Source organism: Squalius cephalus, assembly GCF_949319135.1.
Source record: "Squalius cephalus genome assembly, chromosome: 14".
Lineage (NCBI taxonomy): Eukaryota > Metazoa > Chordata > Actinopteri > Cypriniformes > Leuciscidae > Squalius > Squalius cephalus.
Window position 1 is genome coordinate 30,860,533 of NC_137135.1, and position 22,602 is coordinate 30,883,134.

At 37.3% G+C, this 22,602-nt stretch overlaps 1 protein-coding gene across 6 annotated transcripts in view; it reads right to left on the reverse strand.

The window, feature by feature from the left end:
• col23a1a (collagen type XXIII alpha 1 chain a) overlaps positions 1 to 22,602 on the reverse strand; it is a 127,867-nt gene that overhangs the window by 23,675 nt on the left and 81,590 nt on the right. For 5 of the 6 annotated variants that reach the window (XM_079893477.1, XM_079893475.1, XM_079893474.1 and 2 more), the window contains exons 1-4: positions 3,788 to 3,808; positions 2,834 to 2,860; positions 1,516 to 1,542; positions 781 to 807 (exon numbers count right to left, since the gene is read on the reverse strand). Coding sequence is in view for 1 of the 6 variants with exons in the window: in XM_079893478.1 (XP_079749604.1) it covers positions 781 to 807; positions 1,516 to 1,542; positions 2,834 to 2,860; positions 3,788 to 3,814; positions 13,354 to 13,380; positions 14,515 to 14,522; positions 16,187 to 16,231 (188 nt within the window). In the remaining 5 variants the exon portion in view is untranslated. Of the gene's footprint in view, positions 1 to 780; positions 808 to 1,515; positions 1,543 to 2,833; positions 2,861 to 3,787; positions 3,815 to 13,353; positions 13,381 to 14,514; positions 14,523 to 16,186; positions 16,232 to 22,602 lie in introns of those variants that run through there. The other variant, XM_079893478.1, reaches the window with a different exon arrangement.

Genomic DNA, 22,602 nt, shown 5'->3' on the forward strand with positions numbered 1-22,602 from the left:
TTTTTATTGTTTTTTGTGCTCTGAAACATGCCATCTATCTCAGACACATACACAGATACACACACAGCACACTCTTTAGGGAATCAAAATATCAATAAACTCCTATTTTTTTACACACACACACACACACACATTTTTATATTATATCATATTGTTTCAAAATTTCAAAATTGTTTCATTTAAATAAATACTTATTTTACTATGCATTCCATTCAAAGTAAAAAAAAAAAAGTACATTATCCACTGACAAGATTTAAAATTTTGGAACACACTACTCAAAATCAACACTTCTTTGGTAATTTCAAAATAGTCAAATATCGGTCGAACAATTCTATGTTTGGATTGGACCGTGACACCAGCAAGCGTGGCCGTGCTCATGCTAAAGAAATTGCCCAACCCAACAGAAAGTTCAAATTTAGAAAATTAAAATGATTCGGATTTTATTTTTTCCCATATTTTTACTTTAGTTGCCCATCTCGTAAATCCACATGCACATCCTAGTTATGCCACTTCTTTGGATGTGCGTGAAAAAAAGAATAAAGAAAGATGAAGAAAATATGAGAAAGAGAGAAAATAGTAAATGAATTCAGCCTTCTGTCACACACAATTCAGCCCTTCAATCCTGGTTTATGATGCATCATCAATCTTCATAAATGTGATTAACATCCAGTCAGGAATCTCCTGCATTACTCTGAGGCATATTTTGATTATCTGATTGTAATGGAAAATATGAATATAAAGATGTATTCAAAGTGACAGAAATATGCATGTACTACTGACCCTTGGCCCAGTGTCTCCTTGATCACCCTAAAACACACATAGACAAGAAATACAATTAGCAACACACGCCTATATAAACTACAGTAAAGATGTTTCTATATTCCGAAAAGAAGTTGAGTGGTTCTTGATTGTGTGGACGGTTGCTAAGGTGTTCTGAGTGTGTTATGTGGCAGATTGTGGCTGTTCTTATGTGGTAGCAATAATAAGCTACTTTTGTTTTAGATCATTTAAAGCTCATTTAAACATCCTCATTCATAATATAAACTGGCTTACTGTCAGTATAGTAAACCATCTATTTAACAACAAAAGAGCAGAGAAATGAAATCAGGGCAGAGAATGAACATAACTCTGTTTACTAATTACTATAAATGAGAAACACTGATCTAGGTGAAAAAGCATCCTGAGGCTCCATGTTTGTGTTTTGTTGTGCTTTTGTAACTGCAAAAATACTTCAAGACGGTCTTCATTTACCACAGGTTTCTTGTTACTCTAATTTGACGCCTGACACAGTCTACATTCCCTCCAAAACATGTGTTTGAAGACAAAAGCCAATGCAAATGAAATTTGTGAGTTGTTTTAGAAATCGGAAAACATCTGCTTGCTGGGAAGCTGAGATCGGAAACGGAACGAAACCGTCCTGTGTGTGTGTGTGTGTGTGTGTGTGTGTGTGTGTGTGTGTGTGTGTGTGTGTGTGTGTGTGGCGTACAATTTCGACAAGAAAGATACTAAAGGTACCTTATCTCCTTTTGGTCCTGGCAGCCCCTGGAAATAAATGAGTTGAGTGTTTTGATTAGACAGATTGTCCAAAATGAAATATTGATATGACAAAAGTCTAAGGGAAAACGCAGTGAAGTTCAAAAACTTGTCTAAAAACCATGCATGTGAACCATAATTCATTCGCTACAAGAGTCTTTAGTGTCTCAGTGTCCATAAACTTTCACATGTACCTCATTTTCAAAGTTTTGAAAGTCATCTTTTTTCTAAATAGAATAATAGACATCAACTCACATCTGCACTAGATATAGCTGTAATCTTTGATCTTAAAAGTCACTTGTAAATAACACGATCAAAAGTCGGTGAATGTGATGGACGTACAGGTGACCGAAAATGGTTTGAGTGAAACTGGAAATGAGAGTCTGAGTCTACGGTGTTTTCATTTCCAAATATGATATTTTTATGAGGTTGTTCACATGACCTTCTCAATGTGACCTGTATCAGACACTTTTTTTAAAACAAGAAATACAGTTTCAATTGTAAACTATTTTAGTTTTTGTATCTAAAATGTTTATAAAAGGAAAAAAAGAAAAGAAAAATTGAGCAAGTTTTGTATAGTATATATAAACAAAGCTCATTCAAAACTGTCAGAGTCAGTCATGTCATTCAAAGAATCTGTGTCACATTTGTATAAAATCAGATGCAACCGATTCAATTGCAACCTCTTACTCATTTTAGATATGGAATACTCTACAATGCACATCAGTTATATGCATCCCAGAATCCCACATTTCCATGCCTGATTGAAACCCACTCCACTGTATGACGACCTTAGACTCTTTCATGCAAGTCAAAACAAAACAACTGTCTTTCACAGGAAGCGACAGACGAATGGCGCTTGGAGGTGGTCTGCCTTCCAGAAGAAGTGGTTTACGTTACATTGGACAAATGGGCTTCCCTTGGCAGCGCTAAAGAGCACAGCAGGGTTTATAAACCACCGCTGCACAAGCTAACAATGATGAATTCTCTCTTTTTGGTGTGTAATCCATTATTTCCATCTCATTTGGGGATAGACATACATGGTAAAAGGCACTTTGTGGTGTGTGTGACCCTATATCTGAGATGATAAATGGTCTGAAAACTTATATAGGAGTTTAATCCCTCTGATGCCATGCAAAAATAAAACCATAATTTCTCTTTTACACAGTACAAATGAACAGCTTTCAGATGTGTGTACATTTTGGTAACTTTCATAACCCTATTATAAAGCAAAAGTTAACAGCACTTATTGGTCTACAATATTAGATACGGTACAGTAAAGATTTGAAATTGTTTTTACCTGGCTTCCTTTAGGTCCAGGAGTACCCTGCAAAACAAATCAATTAAATTTCTAGTCAAAACGAGAAGTCTCTCCAAGTCTCTGGCCTCTATAGATATGGCTCAGGTAACTCTTTCAATGTAAGTCTATGAGATGGTTTCACATCCTCCATTAAGTCAAGACTCATAATTCTGATTGCTTAGAAAAGTTACACAAACAGTCAGTTACATGCCAGAGATGTAATGGTGTTTATGAGCAATAGTAGGTTAAAAAAAAAACAATAACAATAATCTTATGTAATCAAATGAAAGGAACATCTACTTGGTGGTCATTTCCGTTACAAGCTTCTGCAAAAAAGTTATGTCACCCATATGGTAAATACACATACTTCTTTGAAATTACATATTAGAGCCCCTAAAGGTACGGAAAAAAAATATGAGATGGGAGGAAAAATTGTCATTGCTTTTGCGTTCCCTAGAGAAACTTTGCGTTCGCTCGCTAAGAACAAAAGTTTTGCTAGTGAACGCAAAGTTTCTTGAGGGAATGCAAAACTTTTCAAATATATATTTTTCCCTCCCATCTCATATTTTTTCCACCACCATGTCCCTAGGGGCTCTGTAGTATCCCATTATATTTAGCAAATGTGAATGGCAAAAAAATCAACATTCATATGTCTTATTCAAATCTAATATCTTTAGCGTTTTTGCTTATGTCACTTTCTCATGCGACGTCAAATGTAAACACGTCAGACGTCATTGCGGAAACAATGATGAGGTGTGTTGCCGTCTATGTGCAGGTCGAAAATTATAATATAATGGAGATTTCTCTGTGGTCTAGTGAAGAGGTGCCTGTATTTGGTTATAATAAAAGCATTGACAACTTTTCTTTTCAAAGTGTCACATTGAGAAAAGTGAGAATTCAGAACATCTTTTCCACACATAAATCCTTGTCTTTTAAAAGCTGGGGAATACTCACAGGTTTGCCATCCAGACCAAGTGGACCCTGCACATCGGAAAAAGAGAAAACACAGACGATTAAACCACAGGAGTCCCAGACAGCCCGTCACATAAAAGAGTAAGTTCAAGGATAGACTCTGAAAGGAAGTGTGAGGGATAAATCAAGAGATGAGGATCAGGAGAAAAACAGAATTAAAATGATCATGTCTGGCCATTATGTCATTTCTCTATTTTTAAGATGAGGATTGAGACATGTTTTTTTGATTTACAACATAAAGGTTTCACAGAGATGTATATTATATTTAGATTAAGCCAGGAGTGGCTTAGTTAAATTAGGACAGTCATTTTTAAACATCACTGGAGTGCATCTTGTGACAAAACAATAGCACTGACATATTTTACGATATGTCAGTGCAACTTTCCATCATTTAAATATTTAACAAATAAGACTCATAGTAGTCAACTTATGTTGTTCGTAAATCAGACTGAGAAATTAAAGTGGCTGTGCAGCGTCAAAAATAGAAAGGATGTTCAACACTGGCAGCTAAACATAAGTTATTATTTTATTACTTTTATGCAAAAAGTGACCTTATAGGATTTATTTTTGTTCAGAAGACCTGATGCCAAAGATGAAACCCCTGATTTAAAAGTGTCATGAAGCACCTAGACTTAAAAGTAGCAGTGTCAAATAATTCACATACTTTTGAATGAAGTGTGGGAGGTCATCAAAATGGCTGTGATCTTTGAACTTAAAACCATATATCTGTACCTTTAGTAGCACGCACACATCAAAAATTCATTCACACTTTTTTCTTTGTGTCAGGGTGGGAAAAGGGAAACATGATATATAACACAACAGCATGAACAAAGTAGAGTTGAAGCAGAAGAGAAGAAAATAAGCCTTGTTGCAACCTGTGTGTTGGTCAGTCAGACTTGTCAAATGAGAAAAACTAAATTTCTTTACTTTTGACCCACTAGAGTTAAATTGGACAAGAAAAAAAGAGGTGAAATTATATTACCACTTTTAATGGAGGGAGGAAAAAGAAGGTGTCAATTAGGAGAAATTGAGAGAATAAGAGGAATGCAACACAGCCTGACAGCAACTACAACATCCTCTCTATCTGCTCAACACAGATGAGATGAAAATGAACCTTGAAATGAACATCTCCCTGCCTACAGCTCATGACAATGATCACCTGATCAATCTGATTGGTGCAGAGCAACAGGTGAGTGTATAAATAGAGGTTGATCAGTATGTAAGAATTTTGTATCAAAATATCCAAAAACCACTTGCACAGTGTTATTTCGTTCAGTTGTGTACTTACATTATCCTAAATGTTTCCAAGAATAATAGAATAAAAGAATCATTTTAAATAGTGCCCAATCACTTGTCACCTGTCAATGACGTAATATCCGCGTTATCCCTGGTTTCCGCTTGTACTGCCATAGTAACCATGGCGACAAATGTGGACAACTGCGTAATGTTTAGCACTGCGTCGTTGTTGTTTCGTTCAAACATTATGGATCATGGCAAGCAGACTTTGGTACAAAAGGAGAACTAAAACGAGGATCAATATCAGCGTGGCGTTTTCGAGATGCCGAGAGCTCTGCGACAAACTTTGACTTGACAGAGCTTCACGACTTGACTGAGACGCCGCTCTTGCATGTACTTTATTAGACAGGTGAGCAAATATACATAAAACAAATCAATGTTATATAGCTCAACATGATGAAATGTTGAAATATGATCAATATGTTATTCTAATGTTGATCTAGATTAATGCTAGTCTCATATAACACATATAATAACATAACTTTCAGCACATTCAAATGCTGTTTAGTATGATAGTGTAACGTTAGACTGGAAAAACTGGAAGAACTGGAAGAGCCCTCTAGTTAAACAGCGCTGCATTACCTCACAAGTTTAATTCGTCAAATAAACTGACCTGAGTAGTAATTCAGTACTTGTGGTTAGTTCGGTAGAATTAAAAGCGCTGATATCGGTCTCTCATTAGCAATCGCGCCCTGCTTCATACCACAGTCACGTTAAAAAACATGAATGTTTTCACTCATCCATAAACATTATTAGATCCAAAAGCAAGTTCCATGATTCCGCTTATTCACTGCGTCATCAATCTACAGCTTTGTTATTTTAGGAGGTTAGCGACCCCTAGAGGCGAAAAAAAAAATACATATACATATTGTAGCTTTAATGTTTTATGCTAGTTTGTTCAAGTCCCTATAATCATGAGCAACAGTGATGCATTAGCAAACAGCACTAACAAGTAGTTCCAAGTATTAAAAATACTGTCTACTCAATGCACAACTTCATGTAGCTTCTCTTTTTAAAATTTCTCTTTTAAACTTGTTTGAAAATGCTCATATGTTTGAAGTGAACACAAGTTCTAGTGCCCTTCAAACTTCAATGAAGTGTCTGTACCCCAAAAGTAAGGAAACATCCTGGGCTAAAACAACGAACACTAAGCTTCTGCCTTTGAATAAACAGACAAAAGATGTACGAGTCCATTGTGGACAATAAACAATCCCTGGTCTTAAGTGTTCCCAGAGGTATGTTAAGGACAGGACGTTTGTTTTGAGGACGTGCTGGAAGCTCTAATCATACATCTGGGAGCGTTTACATGGCCTGCTCTCTGTGGTGTGTCCTCATGGTGAGCAGACACCATGTGCACAGGTCAATGCCAGCGGACTTCCTGCAAGAGAAATGAACGAATCGGCTAAGACATCTAACTCTGATTTATGACCCGAGTACTCAGGGTCTCAGACCCCTTAAGTTCATCATTGGAGGAGGTCGGTCTTCTCATTGGTCACTGTTGCTGAGTCTCAATCTGTTGACCCTCAAGGCCAAAGACTCTTACATTTGTAACTGAATAATCCATCAAAATGATTGGGGGATTAAGGTTTTCTTCCTCAAAAACCTTAGAAACACAGCCACTGTTGAGTTTTGCATGGACAAACACCACTCTAATTATGATCCATGAATGTATCCTTCACATTTCCAAATGTTCTTGTTATCTGTCTCGCACCTGAAGGTCCATATGGATGCCACACATGAACTAACACAACTCAATTTACAACCCCCTGAAGAGTGTTGGTAACCCTGAAAAAAATGAAATCCATCCGTTATTCCTCAACCCGCTTTACATTCTCCTCCAGCAACAGACTGAACGGCCAAGCGAAGTACAAAACCTCCAAGAAAAACCTCTCATAAAACAATTAAATGAAGATTAATCCTGGATGTATTATTTTGATGTGTGCACCACCACATTCCAAGGAGGAACACCATGAAAAAATTCCAAAGTAGCTCGAATTTACCACATATATTTAACCACAAAGTGCAAAGGAGTGAGAAAGAGTATTCGGATTACCAGTAAAGCCGCAAGAAATGAAATAATGACTTTTTTCCCTGTTGACCTTTGCCAGCGTTAAAGTTTTTCAACATTGCTATATATCGCAAATCCATCACAGGGTAATCAAAACGCTTTGAGTTCAGGCCTACAAAAGCATTCCTTCTAATATTGGACTTTGTGGTGGGCTCAGTGGTGCTGCGAGGGAAATCTGGGGGGATTGTATCAATGGGCCCTTCGAGTCAAATTAAGACTCAAGTGTTTTAATCAAAAGAATCTTTGTGCAGTGCAGAAATGTCCTATCTTTCAATGCCAATATCTGGTTTTAAGCCTTTAATGCACTGTAACTTCTCCTGTAAAAAATATCTAAACAAGATTTACTTGAAGAAATATTGCATAAGACATTAAGCGCCAGCGCAAACCATCTACTGACATTAAAAAACTACTGTCAGGATTTAATAAAGACACGCAGTGAAAAATTTGTGCTGAATAAGGTTATTTTTGCTGCTGACCTTATTGCAAACGCATTTGTAGGAGTTTCCCCTTTCAGACGCAAAATTTATGGGAGGAGAGCATTTAAATCAATCATGCAATGTGATTTACTAAGGTTTGCGTTCGTCAATTTACTGGTATTTGCTCCATTATTTACCGCCCCAAAAAAGCATGTCTTAAACCAGACGCTAATTTGCACTGCTCTTGGTAGCGTTGGTCATTATTTGTGCAGAACTTTCCACTCCCAAACACGCTTTTTTGGAATTACGCTCTCTCGCTAATTTGCCCTGTTTAGTCAATCTGGCCCTAAGCCTTGTTTCCAGAGAATATACTGTTTATCGAATTACATTTTATTTAAGATTTGTCTTACCCATTTGCAAATTGTTACAAAAAACCGAAGCATAAACCTCTCCAAATGTTAGATGAACAAGACAAAAATAGGCTATACTAAAGTCGGCGTGAAAGCATATATTACTGTGAACAATTCATCCATGGATTTTTTGACTTTGTCATGTTTAATCGAACTTTTATCATTTAGTCCACTTAAACCCTGCCTCTTCACAATCGATTATAAGCATGCATTCATTTCGGAGTGTGCTGTCAATATCTCAAAATCCAATCAACAACCAAATGATAGAAACAAGTCCTGTCTTAAATTTAAAATGTCCTAAATCTGTTTCACTCGTCACAATATGGTAGAAATGAACTGTCTATTTACTTATCTTTAAAAAATTTCACAGTGTTATTTTATAACAGAAAGATAATTTAACCACTTAAAACTATTTCATATTTGTCAAATCAGACACGGTGTGTAATATATATTCCTGTTCTCAAGGATTATGCATATTGAATAAAATTAAATATTAAATTGATTGTGAATTGATCAATGATTCAATCGTTTTTTGTTTTAAACTGAAAAGACAGATTAGGCCAATTATATAAGACACTGAAGTGCATAACGGACAGAGGAGCATGCAATGCAAACCCAGGTTTTGCTTTTTCTGCATGAAAGAAACCCAAGAACCAAATCTCATCCCTTTGTGACTCTGCAGGGAGAGACGAACCCTCATCTGGATCCAATGTCCATGAAGTCTCCACGTCTCTCTGTTCTCCTTTCTTCTCGGAAGGGAATATCGTTTATTTGACTGCTTTATACTTCAAGTACATACTTGGGATATGTGACATTCATTTCTCTCGCACCGGCCTGCCAAGAAAGAAGTTCCTGGATTTAAAAAAAGAAACACTACCATGTCAAGAACATTCGCCTTCATATGACACATTTTGTCTCCGATGTTCAGTGACAGAATAGATTTTCTGAAGAAAATAAAAGCGACGTATGCGGCCGTGCAACTGGATCTTTCTTTACTAGCAATCTCCATCAGTAACTTCTCAAAGTTTGTGTCGGACAAATCCAAAAGGATCGTGCTCAAATTCAAAGGGATCGAGCCAATGACAGTCTCGTGTGAGGCGTTCTCAGGCGGCGTCTGCATGTAATACAGTCTGTTTACGATACTGCTAATCAAAACATGGCCTCAAATGAGCACCGACAGCATGTGGGCACCACCTGAGCGTAAGAACAATGGCGAGGCATCTACACACATGTTGCGCTCATGTATGCGAGTAACATTAACCCAGCACACTTACAGAACAGAATCAACCTGGATCTACCTGGATTCCATCAAACGTAAATGCGTACACTTCCTGTTTGGCTCCTGTTGCTCGTCAGCTAAACTCCTCGGGCTTAGTGTAACAGTGTAAAGGATATTTACTTGAAATCATCTGCTTTTTGTCATTAATAATCCTCGCCATATGACGTAAGTTAACACAAACTGTCTGTCAAACCAGTTTACAGGATAAGAACAATCACGCTGTGAGCGAGTAAAGGAGATTGTTTAAAAGACGGCGAATGCTGCTATTGCTGGTGAATGGAGTGAAATCACTAGCGTATGTTTCACAGTTGCTAGCCGAAAGCATTTTAAGATTGCGTTGTAAACCGTAAAGGATGTGGATTTGGGGCGAGTTCACACAAGCACCTGTCACTCTGTTCCAGATGATGCAAAGGCTTGGCAGATGCTAATGGACATGCTCCAGTTTAGGAAATCTGATCCACTCACACATGAAGTACTCTACTATTGAGCTCAGTGAGCTTCAGCTTCATGCTAAACATAGTGAAGCCTTGGGTGTTATATATATATATATATATATATAGCCTACATTAGGGATGTGCTCAACGACTACTTTCATTAACGTTTAAATGGAAATTTTGCAACCAACTAGTCTAATGCCTGCTACAGACGACCATTTCGGCAATCCTATAAGATCATCATTACAAATAACACTGTACGACATGGATCTAATTAACTTGGGTACAGCATGTGTGTAGTGTAGACTGTAAGATGACGACACCTATTGAATCGTAGGCTATGACATAAGTTAGTTGGCTATAGAAGAATAAAACATCATCAGCATATGCTAGTGGTAAACAAATAGAGCCAGATGAATCGCACTTCGGCAAGTGTGGTTTTTAAATGGACTGAAAAAGAGGAGTAAGCCGTAAGAGGACAATATGGACACTGGCTAGGGAAAAGAGGCCAACTTGACATGGCAGTTTTGCAAATGGAGCTTGAGGCAAGTCGTTTTTTACATTTTAGTGCCATGTCACGTTGATCAATTCACCATTTTATGTTGCATTTTTATTGGCTAGTCAGTGGACGTAGGTCATGGAAGCAAACACACTGTGAGATGATCATGCTAAATTGTCAGAAAATTATCGCTGGCAATCTTTGGTCGCAAGACCATAACAACGGCGGTATTTGAACTTCTCAAACTGCACGATGTAGGACCACCAGGAGCCACGACCACAGAAATCACCAAGAATGGTCATCTTTCATCTGGGACAGCCCAAAACCGTACAATGTGCACCGGCCATAACATGACGGGCAAGAAAAGCTTGACTTGTAGGCTACTGACAACAGCTGATATAGCAACTGTTCAAATGTCAAGAAAGTTTCATTCATGTTTCTCCTTTAATCCAATATAAAATTTCATACCGTATTGCCCCATTATAACCGTTAGTATAACAAGCCTATAAGCAAGCTTAATTGTTCTAAACTAGTTTGACATGACATGATGAAATGAAAAGCTTTAGTGTAGGCTGTTAAAATACTCCCTTATCTTGCTCATCTTCGAGTAGACATTTCTCTGAACCCGCCGTGAGCGCCACAGAGAAAACCAACGCATGCAAACTATAAAATTAGATTTCTTAAAAAAAATTGAGGTAAAATTAAACAATTTTGTTTTCTGCTATACACTTATTCAAAATATATTAATTTCAAAACGTAACATTAACATGACGGTAATTTAAACGAAACTTTTGAAAAAAATATAAATCAAGACATTAAATGTGCAAAAAAATGACTAAATGACTAGCTATTTCCAAGTCAACTAGCAGCAGCAGTATATCATTTCATCACTAGTCTAATAGTCTCGCACATCCCTAACATACATTACATTTCTTTTAACAAAATATAGTCTAGCATTCCAAATGTTCCCAATTCCCATTACAATGCTTAAAAATAAATAAATAGATGGATAGCAAATTAAAAATGTAACTATTAATTTACGAAACAGTACGATTTTCATATTACTTTACTATAGGAGTGAATCTCACAAAGAAATGTCCTGGTAAATATATATATATATATATATATATATATATATATATATATATATAGGGGAACAGAGGTAACTGTTAAAATAATTAAAGATATAACAAAAAATTATATATAAAAAAAATACATCTTACTTTTGATTTTAGGGTGAAATATGACCGAGACAATTCTTTGTTTCTAGAATGACACACACAGACACACACACACACACACACACACACACACACACACACACACACACACACACACACACACACACACACACACACACACACACACACACACACACACACACGTCTGGTTCGCTATTTTTTTGGTTGACTCTCCATAGATGTAATGGTTTTTATATTATACAAACTGTATATTCTATCCCTTTACAATAACCCTAACCCCAAACCTACCCACCACAGAAAACATTCTGCATTTTTATATATAAAAAAAAAAAAAAAAAAAAAAAAATCATTCTGTATGATTTATAAACTTGTTTCCTCATGGCACTGTGACACAAGTCCCCATGAGTCAGTGTGCATTCAGGTTGAAGTCCCCACCGTGATAGAAAAACAAGCACACACTCACTCACACACTCACACGCACACACACACACACACACACACACACACACACACACACACACACACACACACACACACACACACACACCTGTCTATAATTAGCCACAGACTTTTCCCGGCAGACATACAAATCTGGGAAAACCATGAGTGTACCTCTGATACTAATTTGCTGGGCATGACTGACCCAGCCTGGCATAAACGTATCTAGAGGCTGATCTTACAGCAGATACGCCATGCCATATCAGTGCAAACATTTCTCTGATTTTAGTAGAGATAATAGGTAGAGAGACAGGAAGTGGTAATGTAATAAATAATATCTGCAGTATAATTGGCTAAAGAGGCACAATAAGGCTTACTCAGAACTCCCAGACAAATACAATCTCTATTGAACTCATACTTCACGCCGCGAGGTGAGTAAGGCTTGTTAACTAAACATCTCGTGATATTTGGAGCCAAACCAACCAAACCAAGGGGTCCACAATTAAGACCCAGACAAAACAAGGTACAAAGCCTCATTCGCTTTGTGACTAACCACAATCTGACCCCAGGTTCACCTTGACATGTTCCAGAACCGCCTGTTGCTTATCATTCCGCGGTCCGCTGTTCTACTGAGAGCCACTAGAGGCCACCACACCACTTCTATAATAGATTATACAATCATAACAATGATCCAATTCAATAAGAAAACTGTTTGGGCCCCAAGAATTGATCTCATGTTTGTATCTACATAAACAAAGGTACTAGAAAAAAAATATATAAACTGACTGTTGATTGTTTGACTGGAGCTTGTTTCATAAATGAAATACAAGATGCAATTATGAGTCACAGTTTACCAAGCAAATGTATTTTTATTTGAACACAAACAAACTCTGGAGCTACTCTAATCAGCGTCCAGTTATAGGAAAAAATCCTCAGATGTGTGTTGTACTTCAACAGATCGGAGCACATCTGCCCATATGTCACAGTTAGCATGTGATGTTTTGTCTACGCCCAATTCATTTTAAAACGCCCAACTACTTTCCCAGTACTTTCCGTTTCAGGGTTCAAGAAAACCAGGAAATTACAAACTAAAAGTTCTAAGTGTCTCTGGCCTGCTGTCCCGGACACGGGTTTAGCCAATGGGGTGAATCTATAGCGGTTTCAACAGAGAAACACTATTACCAATGTAATTGAGCCCAGGAGCGCTTTCACTCTTTCCAGGAAACTCGGCATCATTATCGTCCATGTTGCAGAAATACCATTCTTCACCAGAGATAGAGTTTAAGACTTTGAAATTAGTGCAGACACTATTACTAAAACTTCTCTTGCGACATAAGATATTTAAAATATTTTTTTTGAGCTGCACAGATGTTTAGTGAGACAGAAAAGAGAAAATTAATATCAGCAAGTGAACTTGAGGTGATTGAAGCAATAAAGGAGTGAAAAATAGCCAAAGATGGAGATTAGAACACAAGAAAGAAACTAGATAATTTAAAGAACATTTACCGGGTAACCGTCACGCCCAGGTTTGCCCTGTGCAAAGAAAAATTGGGTATAATAAATTAATATAATCCTAGAATAAAAATTATAAATCTTAAGGCTCCAAAAGGAGCTTTTTACAGCAAAGCATTGGTTCAACAAAGAACCTTTCAGGGAACAGTTTCTTAAAATATCAATTTTTTCTTAGAAGTACATTTTTTAACATCATAAAGAACCTTTTGCGCAATGGAAAAGTTCCATGAATATTAGAGGTTTACTGTTAATGCCAATGAAGAACCTTTATTTTTAAGAGTGTAACATCATGGATTATGAGTTTTCATAATCCAAAGAATCCATGGTTAATTTCATGAAAAAAAAAAAAAAAATGAAAGAAGATAAATATTGATTACACTTTATTTTAAGGTGTCCGTGTTACAGTGTAATTATATAATAATTAACTACATGAACTTACTATAGGGTTAGGGTTAGGTTTAGGAATAGGTTAGTTACATGTAATTAAGCATAATGTATAGTTATTACTACAGTAACAATGTAACATGTAACAAGGACACTGTAAAATAAAGTGTTACCTGCATATTTTTAAATTCAGTGTGATGAACTTAAAAATATTGTAGTCACAGAATTTGAAAAATTGCAGTCACACAATTTGACATCTGCAAGCATTAAACAGATCAATGAAATCTTCATGACAGCCTACAAAAATACAGATTAGAAGTCACGTATATCTGCTTGAAACAAGGTGTTGACGGCTTGATTTTAACCTAAATCTAAAGCAGGTTTCAGACAGTCTGCAACCTGTTGTTTCACTGTGTTAAACTTTTGTTGGATACCAGAGCATTAACACCGGATCTTCTAGAAGCCGCTCCGCTTTTCAGCAAAATAGTCCAGAACTTTATTTTTTAGCATCATTCTATAACTTTATTCTAGTTTTATTTTAGAATCTCAGAAGCACTGGTGTGAGTATTCTAGAATGCTATTCTTTCGGCTCAACAAATTGCAAATATTCCCAAATGTAAAAATTTCACAAGCTATGAAAGATCCCAGAACTTGAAGGCTGTTTCTCAGCTTTTATGACTCACCTTCCAAACGTTTTGTCAGCCTTACCACAATACAGAGCTCATATCTGCTGCATGTCATTATTTTGAAGTGTGAGGACGGGGTACTTACTGGGGGTCCTGAAAAATAAAGAAAACACAACAAAGAGACGTGTAAAACAAAGCCAAATGTCTTTTCACTTTCAGTTTAACTTATGATAAAAAAATACACTTTCACTCTTTCACCAAAAAGAAAAACCTCTAAATAAATGTTTCCTGATACAACATGGCACAGTGATGTATGTCAGGTAAGTGTTATGACCCTCAGAGGAGACAAAGAGGTTTTAAGAGACACATTGAAGTTTTATGAGGCAGAAAGTTGTTGGTATTTACTGACGTCTAGACGCTGACAGAACTCGCTCCTCTTAAGAGTTTAAAGAAAACATTCACTCAGCACAGTCAAGCTCTGACCGTTGTGAATGAAACAGCTTCACCATTTGGAAAGCATTTACCCAGGCTAAAAAATATGTTCTAGGAACGTTTTGCTAATGTTTCCTATTACGTTATAAAAATGTTATTTCTGAACGTTCTCTAAACGCTCAATGTTAAATAAAAAAAAAGTTTTTTTCTTGGTTATGCAAACGTTAAGGAAACTTTCACTTTTATCATTCTTCAAACATTATTTTCTGAAAATGTTCTCATTCGTTTTAAAACATTATTAAAGACCAGATAACTTTGATCCAGCATTCTATTAATGTAACTGGAAGAAGGTTTGTTCATAACTTTTTGTTAAGAAACTTGCCAGAATCTTCTGAGAATGTTAGCTGGGTAAGTGCAAGATGGTAAAAGAGAAAGAGTTTTGAATGTGTGTGTGTGTGTGTGCTTTATGGAAATAACCGAAGACATTAAAATCGTTTAAAAAGATTGATCTTTCAATTGATGAGGGTTGTAATTGAATGAGCGCTTTTTAACGATTGAGTTATCACGGACACATGCGACACGCCTAATGTTTGCGCTGATTAGTCTGCTAAATATCTTCCAGCTTTCCAACCATATTTTCTCTCTCACACTCTAGAGAAACAAACAAACTGTTGTGCAACAGAGAACCTCCTCCATCCATTTCCCCACATTCAACTCTTCCCGTCTGCATCACGACCCAAACTACAACAAGCACGCACTGTTAAACAGAACCACATCTAGCAGACCTTAGTGACAAAATGACCCACTATCTCTATGTAAATAAAGTGTTCTGCCAGCGTTTGATGTTCCTCTCCCAGGGCAGCGGAGCTGGAACAAGTTTAAAAAACAGATGTAAAGAATTGTCATCCTGTCCAAATGCCAGTTGCATGGAACTATAATCAGATATAATCAGATCTGGTCAGGAGGTGAATATAGGTTCTGCTGCACAAACTGTACACATTATCCAAAGATACGGCATACTTAAGGTCATGGATGTTTTCAGGCAAGACGTTATCCGGACACCTTCTTAAACCTCACAAGCTGTACTGATGGCTTCTAGAACAAGTGACGCGACAATGAATCATTCTGAATCTGTGCCCTTGAGAGCCACATGTGTGTCTACCGCTCAGCTTCACTTAGAAATACATCAGCATCTTTATTTGTCATCATCAGTCTGAGTTTAATACCTCTGAATCATCTGAGGGTCGGTGACTCAAAACCACATTCAAGGAGGATTTCCTCCCTGTCACATCTAATGATTATGATTTAAACACACTAGTAACAATGTTTATAGAAAGGCGCTAGACATCAAGAACGGGCAACATGAATGAAGAGATGGCACTCACCAGGGTCACCTCTTCTGCCCATCCGTCCACGTTTCCCAGGAGGACCTGAAGTCAGGAGAGACAGAGAATGACTTCATAAATATCTTACATAAAATACATTTTGGAATTGATTTGACTTCAATTTCTGAGTCATTACTGAGGTTTCTGAACACATGGATTTATTAAAAGGATCTTCCGATCAGATGTTTGTAGAATCCCGTGTGAACGCAGTCAGGGTTTAAGTCCGGTGATGAAGAAGGTACAAATAATGGCAGTCTTTATTAAACATAAGCCAGCAACTTGAAACAGTGTGCCATGCACAAACAATACCGGACCAAGAATGAGCAAAGGTGAGGAACTTAAATACATATGGTGATTAAATAATGAACAGCTGTGATGATTAAATGAATATCCATGGTAACTGGTTATGGTGGGAAAAGGAGAACAAAGGAACACAAGAAAACAAGTGACTAAACAGACTGATAGAAAACGAAACCAAAACTAAGCATAACTGTGACAAACGCTGAGCTGAAATAATAATGAACTTAGTTCATTTAAAATATATATTGCATATATAATGATCAGAAATGTGTTACATTTGACAACCAAATCAACATAAAAAAATATAAAAATTGTACTTAGTTTGAAGTCGTTTTAGTACCATTAGGATTTTTAATTGACTTCAATGTTTCATTCTCCATCATTCAATGCATATTGCCTGTGACATATAATTGTAATGCAGAATTTAGCTGAACGTTTTGATTAACTTAATCTTGTATTTTTATTTGATGTATGTTGTATTAATTTGAGATCAAACAATAATTGTTGGACCCCTTGTTGAAGTTAATGTAAAAAATCTGATTCTCATTAAATATAAAACAGAAATGAATATCATCTTACCTGATAGTAAAACAAATATTGTTTGGATCATGGAAATAAGAATTTTAACTGGGAGACTTGGAGAGGTTTAAATTTGCTTAATTATCATGAAAATAAAATTATTATTACTATTTTCAATCTAAAAATGATACTTTTTATTTTCTTGATGCTAAATAATATTTGCTTTTTTCGAAGTGAAATCCGACCTGGACATTCCGTGACAGTTTTCATGAGATTCTCTCTAAAAGAAGTCCATATGAGCCAAATGGCAGTAACTTGACCGTGGCAGTAGAAAGGTGTAAAAATAGCACTACATGTGTGATGTAGAAACCAGTGCCATTTGAGTTTAGGGAAAAGATCATGATTAGGTTCAAATCAATTGTTCACCGATAAATGCAGATGAAGCGTGCATTTCTGTGCATGAGGCATCTGGGCACCACGCATCACTTCCTGTTCGTGTATATGTAAGTCAGAACAAAGCAGCCGAGGGCATACCTCCCAGACGGTAGCCAGGTCCCCCTTCTTCCCTCCTCTCTGTTCCTCTGGTTAACCGATTAACCCCCTCCTTCTTTCTGTCCCTTGGGCACTAAATCACTTCCATCAACCTTTTTTCCCTCCCTTAGGTACTGTGAAATAGAAACCATACCTGAGCTTGGCGGGAGAGGGGGATTCTGGGATGCTAACAAGCTTGGGTCGCAGACTCACTCTTCTTGTTGGCATTATTGTTATTGTTCTAGGTTAATCAACCCCTGCTGGTTTAACCCCTATTAGAAAGATTGTCAGGAAAGGGTCTCAGGGTTTCACTTCCCCAGTGTGGTTCACTTTACTAAATCTAGTGCATCCAGTATCCTTACAGGAATGTTCAAAGTTCAAACTCTATCGCATCCGTGACATGCAGTCGAATAACACAGGAAATACATTCTACATGTCTCTCAGTTATTTATTCATTTATTAAAGATTTATTTGTGCAGTTTTTGCCTTTTTATTATGATATGGACAGTGAGTAGACAGGAAGCGAAATGGAAAAGAGAAAGGGGGACGGGATCGGGAAAGGTCCATGAGCCGGAAATCAAACTCGGGTTACCCGAGCTCCCCACAGGGCTTTCAGCACTGCACAGACGATGGGACATCATTTTCAACTTGACTGCAATGTTTCATTCTCCATCATTCAATGCATATTGCCTGTACATAAATCAACTTTAATGTAATGTCATCGCTCTATCGCCTATTGCCTCAATGGTGTACAGTGTCTTTGGGCGGATTGCCAGCAAGTGTCATTTTAGGTGTTTGTGAACTGATCTTGGGCCCTGTTTACACCTGGTATTAAGATTAATTTTGGTCAGTCGGACCACATGCAGACGAGGGAGACATATTCCCGTTTACACCTGGTGTCTCTTTTGTACACTTTCAACCACTTCTGTCCAGATTTCTTCAAGGGTAGGGTCTATGGGTGGTAAATGTATGGGTTTTTTCAGATCAGTCGATCTAATGGACAAAATAAGCTCGCGCAATTTACATATGAACGCGCCTGGAGAGATGATGAAAAAACATACTGAGAACATCAGCTTTTGTTTCTGCTCTGACAGCCGCAAGACGACGCGTAACGCTGTGAGTGTGTGTTAGAAATCAGGAATGGTGAGAGAACATTGTGCTTGGTACATTTTTCATCTTCAAACCAAGCTTGGGTCTTCAGACGACAAAGTTTAAATCCCGTCTGGCTAGAGCGCTTCCCATAATGTTCACGTGTTAGGTCAGTAGGTGGAGAGTAGGCGTCTTTTGTGACTGTTTGAACGCATTCGACAAGCTCAAAACATTTTAGACCCAGTTTACACCTGAATTTAGCCTTGTCCACCTGTGATCCGATAGACCAAAACGCATCTTAATGCCAGGTGTAAACAGGGCCTTAGCGATTTAGGAGTCCTCTCGACTACCCCTAACTTTTCACAGATTTAAGAGCTGGTTTTGGCGCTAAAGAGCTTGCTCTTAAAGAAAACATTTAGGAGTCTTACAATTAGGACTGACACAGCCATTATTTTAAGAGTTTCTCCTAAATCAACAAAAGTTAGGAGCTACTTTTAGCCTTAGTTGCACTGAAATCACATGCTTTGCTTTTAATACTTGTTTTAACAAAAATGAGATGCACATTTACTGCTTCAAAAACACATTACTGCTTCAAAAACCCTCCAGGTTGAATTTCATTTGTAAGTACAGAAGTGTTTATTTTTTACAAACTGAGGAACTTGTTGAAGTTATTATCCATGGTAAATGACAGCATTGATGCTTAACTTATAAACTCAGAACTTATAAAACTTTTAACATTCCTTGCCATAGGTTAAAGGTCACTAAGTGTACTGGAAGTTGCTTTGTAAAAACCTGGCTGCTAAATAAGTACTGTGATATCTTTCTTGTTAAGAAGACTTTCAGTCTTTGTCTGTAAATCTCTTTCTGTTGCTCTCTCTCTCTTATGTGTTCTGTTCTATATAATATACGGCTTTCGGCTCAACTTCCCCTACCGAAATGACGTTCCAGTGTTTGTGTACGATAACACAACTCATAGTCAACATAGTGAAAATAGTGAGCCGTAGCTTCATCTTTAAGCTCTTCTAGCTTACTGCACTACACAGTATTAAATTACAAAAGACCAAACCACAACGGCTATAAATACAAGTGTAACTATGTTCTTCACTAACAGGGTCCATAAACACCACGAGGAACTCTGAGACACTGGGCTGACGGCTCAATGCTGAAGACGCCAATGAAAGGGGCCTCTCAAGCTTTTTATCTGTCAGCATTTGATGAACTGTCTCATGGACAATTATCATAAAAGTAACAACTGCAAGATTAAAAACTGGAATCTGGATGCAATCGAGGTCTTCGCCGTCTTAAAGTTCTCCTATGTTCTCCCCGATAGCTGTCCCATTATGTGAACTTTAAGAAATCAGATAATTGAAGTGTATCATTATTCTCAGCTTTGACGATCTAACCGCTCGGCGAAATTCCAATCCTTATCCGATTGAGAAAATCTGGTTCTTATAGTCATGCAAAGGCTTGATTTAGCTACTGTGACATTTGGTCTAAAGCAAATGAAAACGTCATTGTTTTCCTCTGGCTTTGTGTTGGGAGCAACTGTTCGCAATAAGCGTCAGCAGTGAAATCACAGAATTCAACCCTCTCGGTTCCTCAACCACAACTGAGTTTTCCTCTCCAATATCCCTCGCTGACCAAATTAAATTGTAAAAATGGAACGGAAATTAGATTAATTCCAGAAGGTGTGTGTGGTTTGTGTGGACATCACCGTGACAAACCTTTGTCCCAGGCAAATTTAAACATAATCTGACAGGAAGTTCACACATTATCTTTCAGTTATCCAACATCTGTAACTCAATGAAATAATACAATAAACTTGCACCAGTTTCTTTCTATACCTATTGAAAATCCAATCATGAAATAGTCGTAACCACTAACTTTAAATGAGAGGTTGATTAATAACATGTTGAGTTAAAATGGGGAAAATGCGTATTTTAGAGGCTGTAACTATTACCATTTCCTTTTTCACTATTTACCATCATTTAACATGTTTGCAGTTAATGTAAGCAGTCTTGTGATGTGACAAATACATGTAATATATCAAATTATGTATAAAAAAATATAATTATTATACATGAATTTAGATAAATTGTTTACTTGCAACTGTTTAAAATGCCACATCAATGACATATTGATCATTTAAGCACTTTTTTATCACTAGGACGTTATTCATTGCGCATTAACAAAGGGCTTTCATGTTCATGCAAAATGCAAAAACAGAGAGAGTTATTTGGCTTTCTGTGATGTCTGACAGGTGGTTTATGTTGACTTGTGGGGGGATTGTAACAGAGCAGGAACTCTGACTGTCAAATCAAATACTGCTGCTCATGAGAGATCACGAACAGCCAAATAACAGAGCCGAAGTCAACCGTTTCAAATGATGAGAGGCAATGTGTTATCTGGGCATTCCAATGTGTGTGAGTGTGTTTACGTGTACGTGGAAGACGTTTCAAGTGCCAGGTACCATCACACATGGAGTTCTGAAGCGATTGTCGTTTTTGTACAATTATAAATGAAATGTCTTGAATGCTTGCTTTCTTGTCTTGCTTTGCATGTGCTATTAAATGATAGTGTCATTTTAAAATGATCATTGCAGTGAATGTTTCAATCTATATGATCTCTGCTCATGTGCAGCGCCGTGCTAACCTCAAAAATACCTTACTGTATTTCAGCCTTAAAGGGATAGTTCACCAAAAAAATGAAAATTCTGTCATTAATTACTGACCCTCATGTCGTTCCAAACCCGTAAGACTTTCGTTCATCTTCGGAACACAAGTGAAGATCTTTTTGAGATGTGAAATCTGAGCTTTCTGCCCCTCCGTTGACAGCTACGCTACCACTTTGATGCTTCAAAAAGTTTATGAAGAAATCGTAAAACTAATCCATATGGATTTTGGATTATTTTAAAAAATCAAATCACAAGTTGTGGTAAACGGAAGCTCAAGCATGTTCACTAGACGTGCAAGAACTAATGAGGTTTATTCTCATGTTACGCAGCACGTTTGTGAGTTTGAGTTCTCGTGCTTCGAGCAGATTCAGCTGAGCTTCTGTTTATGTTCGCTGATCAATGTTTACATGCAATAAAAGCCTAAATTCAATCTGTTCATCATATAAAGTTATCGAGTCTGTTCAGAAAATTCGGACTAAACCGCTGGATTCATCTGGATTAGTTTTACGATCTCTTTATGAACTTTTTGAAGCGTCAAAGAGGTAGTTGAGTAGATGTCAACGAAGAGACAGAAAGCTCTCAGATATTAAATATGACTTTAAATATGATATGCAATTGCACATCTTCATTGAGTTTCCTCCTATTATTGTGGCTTTGTGGTGCCTGTTTTGTATTGTTTAAGCTTTGTTGAAGAGCCAAAGAACAGCAGAGGAAACCTGGCCATCAGGCATTCTGATTAGAATAACCATGCACAATTCGCTCAAATGATTTTAATTAAATATTTATAGATTGTTTTGTTTTTTTCCAGTTTGTTAGCCCATTTTAGCTTTAAACATTACAAAAACTGAAGATTTTTATGCATCTGCAGCATCTGCACACATTTATTGTCCAAGCCACAGCAAAACAAACAGAGATTTCACCTCCTCTAAACACGGCCCATCTAACATAGCTTTTCTGCAAAGATTAAATCAACAATTTAAGGCGCACAGTTCCAAAAAAACATATGGAACCCACCATTAGCATGTAAATGTAATGCGTGAGGGTTGGCGTTTGCCCGTGTAAGTGTGGCTATTAGGAGTTTGGCCCTTGCATGATGGAGTGTGAACTCTCTTGACCTCCAGATAAACAACTCTGTCGCTCTCCACCCCCAGCCGCCTGGCCTGGCAGTGAAACATTTCCATCTGTTTGTTGACGCTGGAAGTGTTGGTGTTTATGAGAGGGGACGGCCTCAACTGGGTCCCAGACACTCGTTGGGTGGCTCTCCCATTAGCACAAGTGATTATAATAGTGAACAGAGGATGTT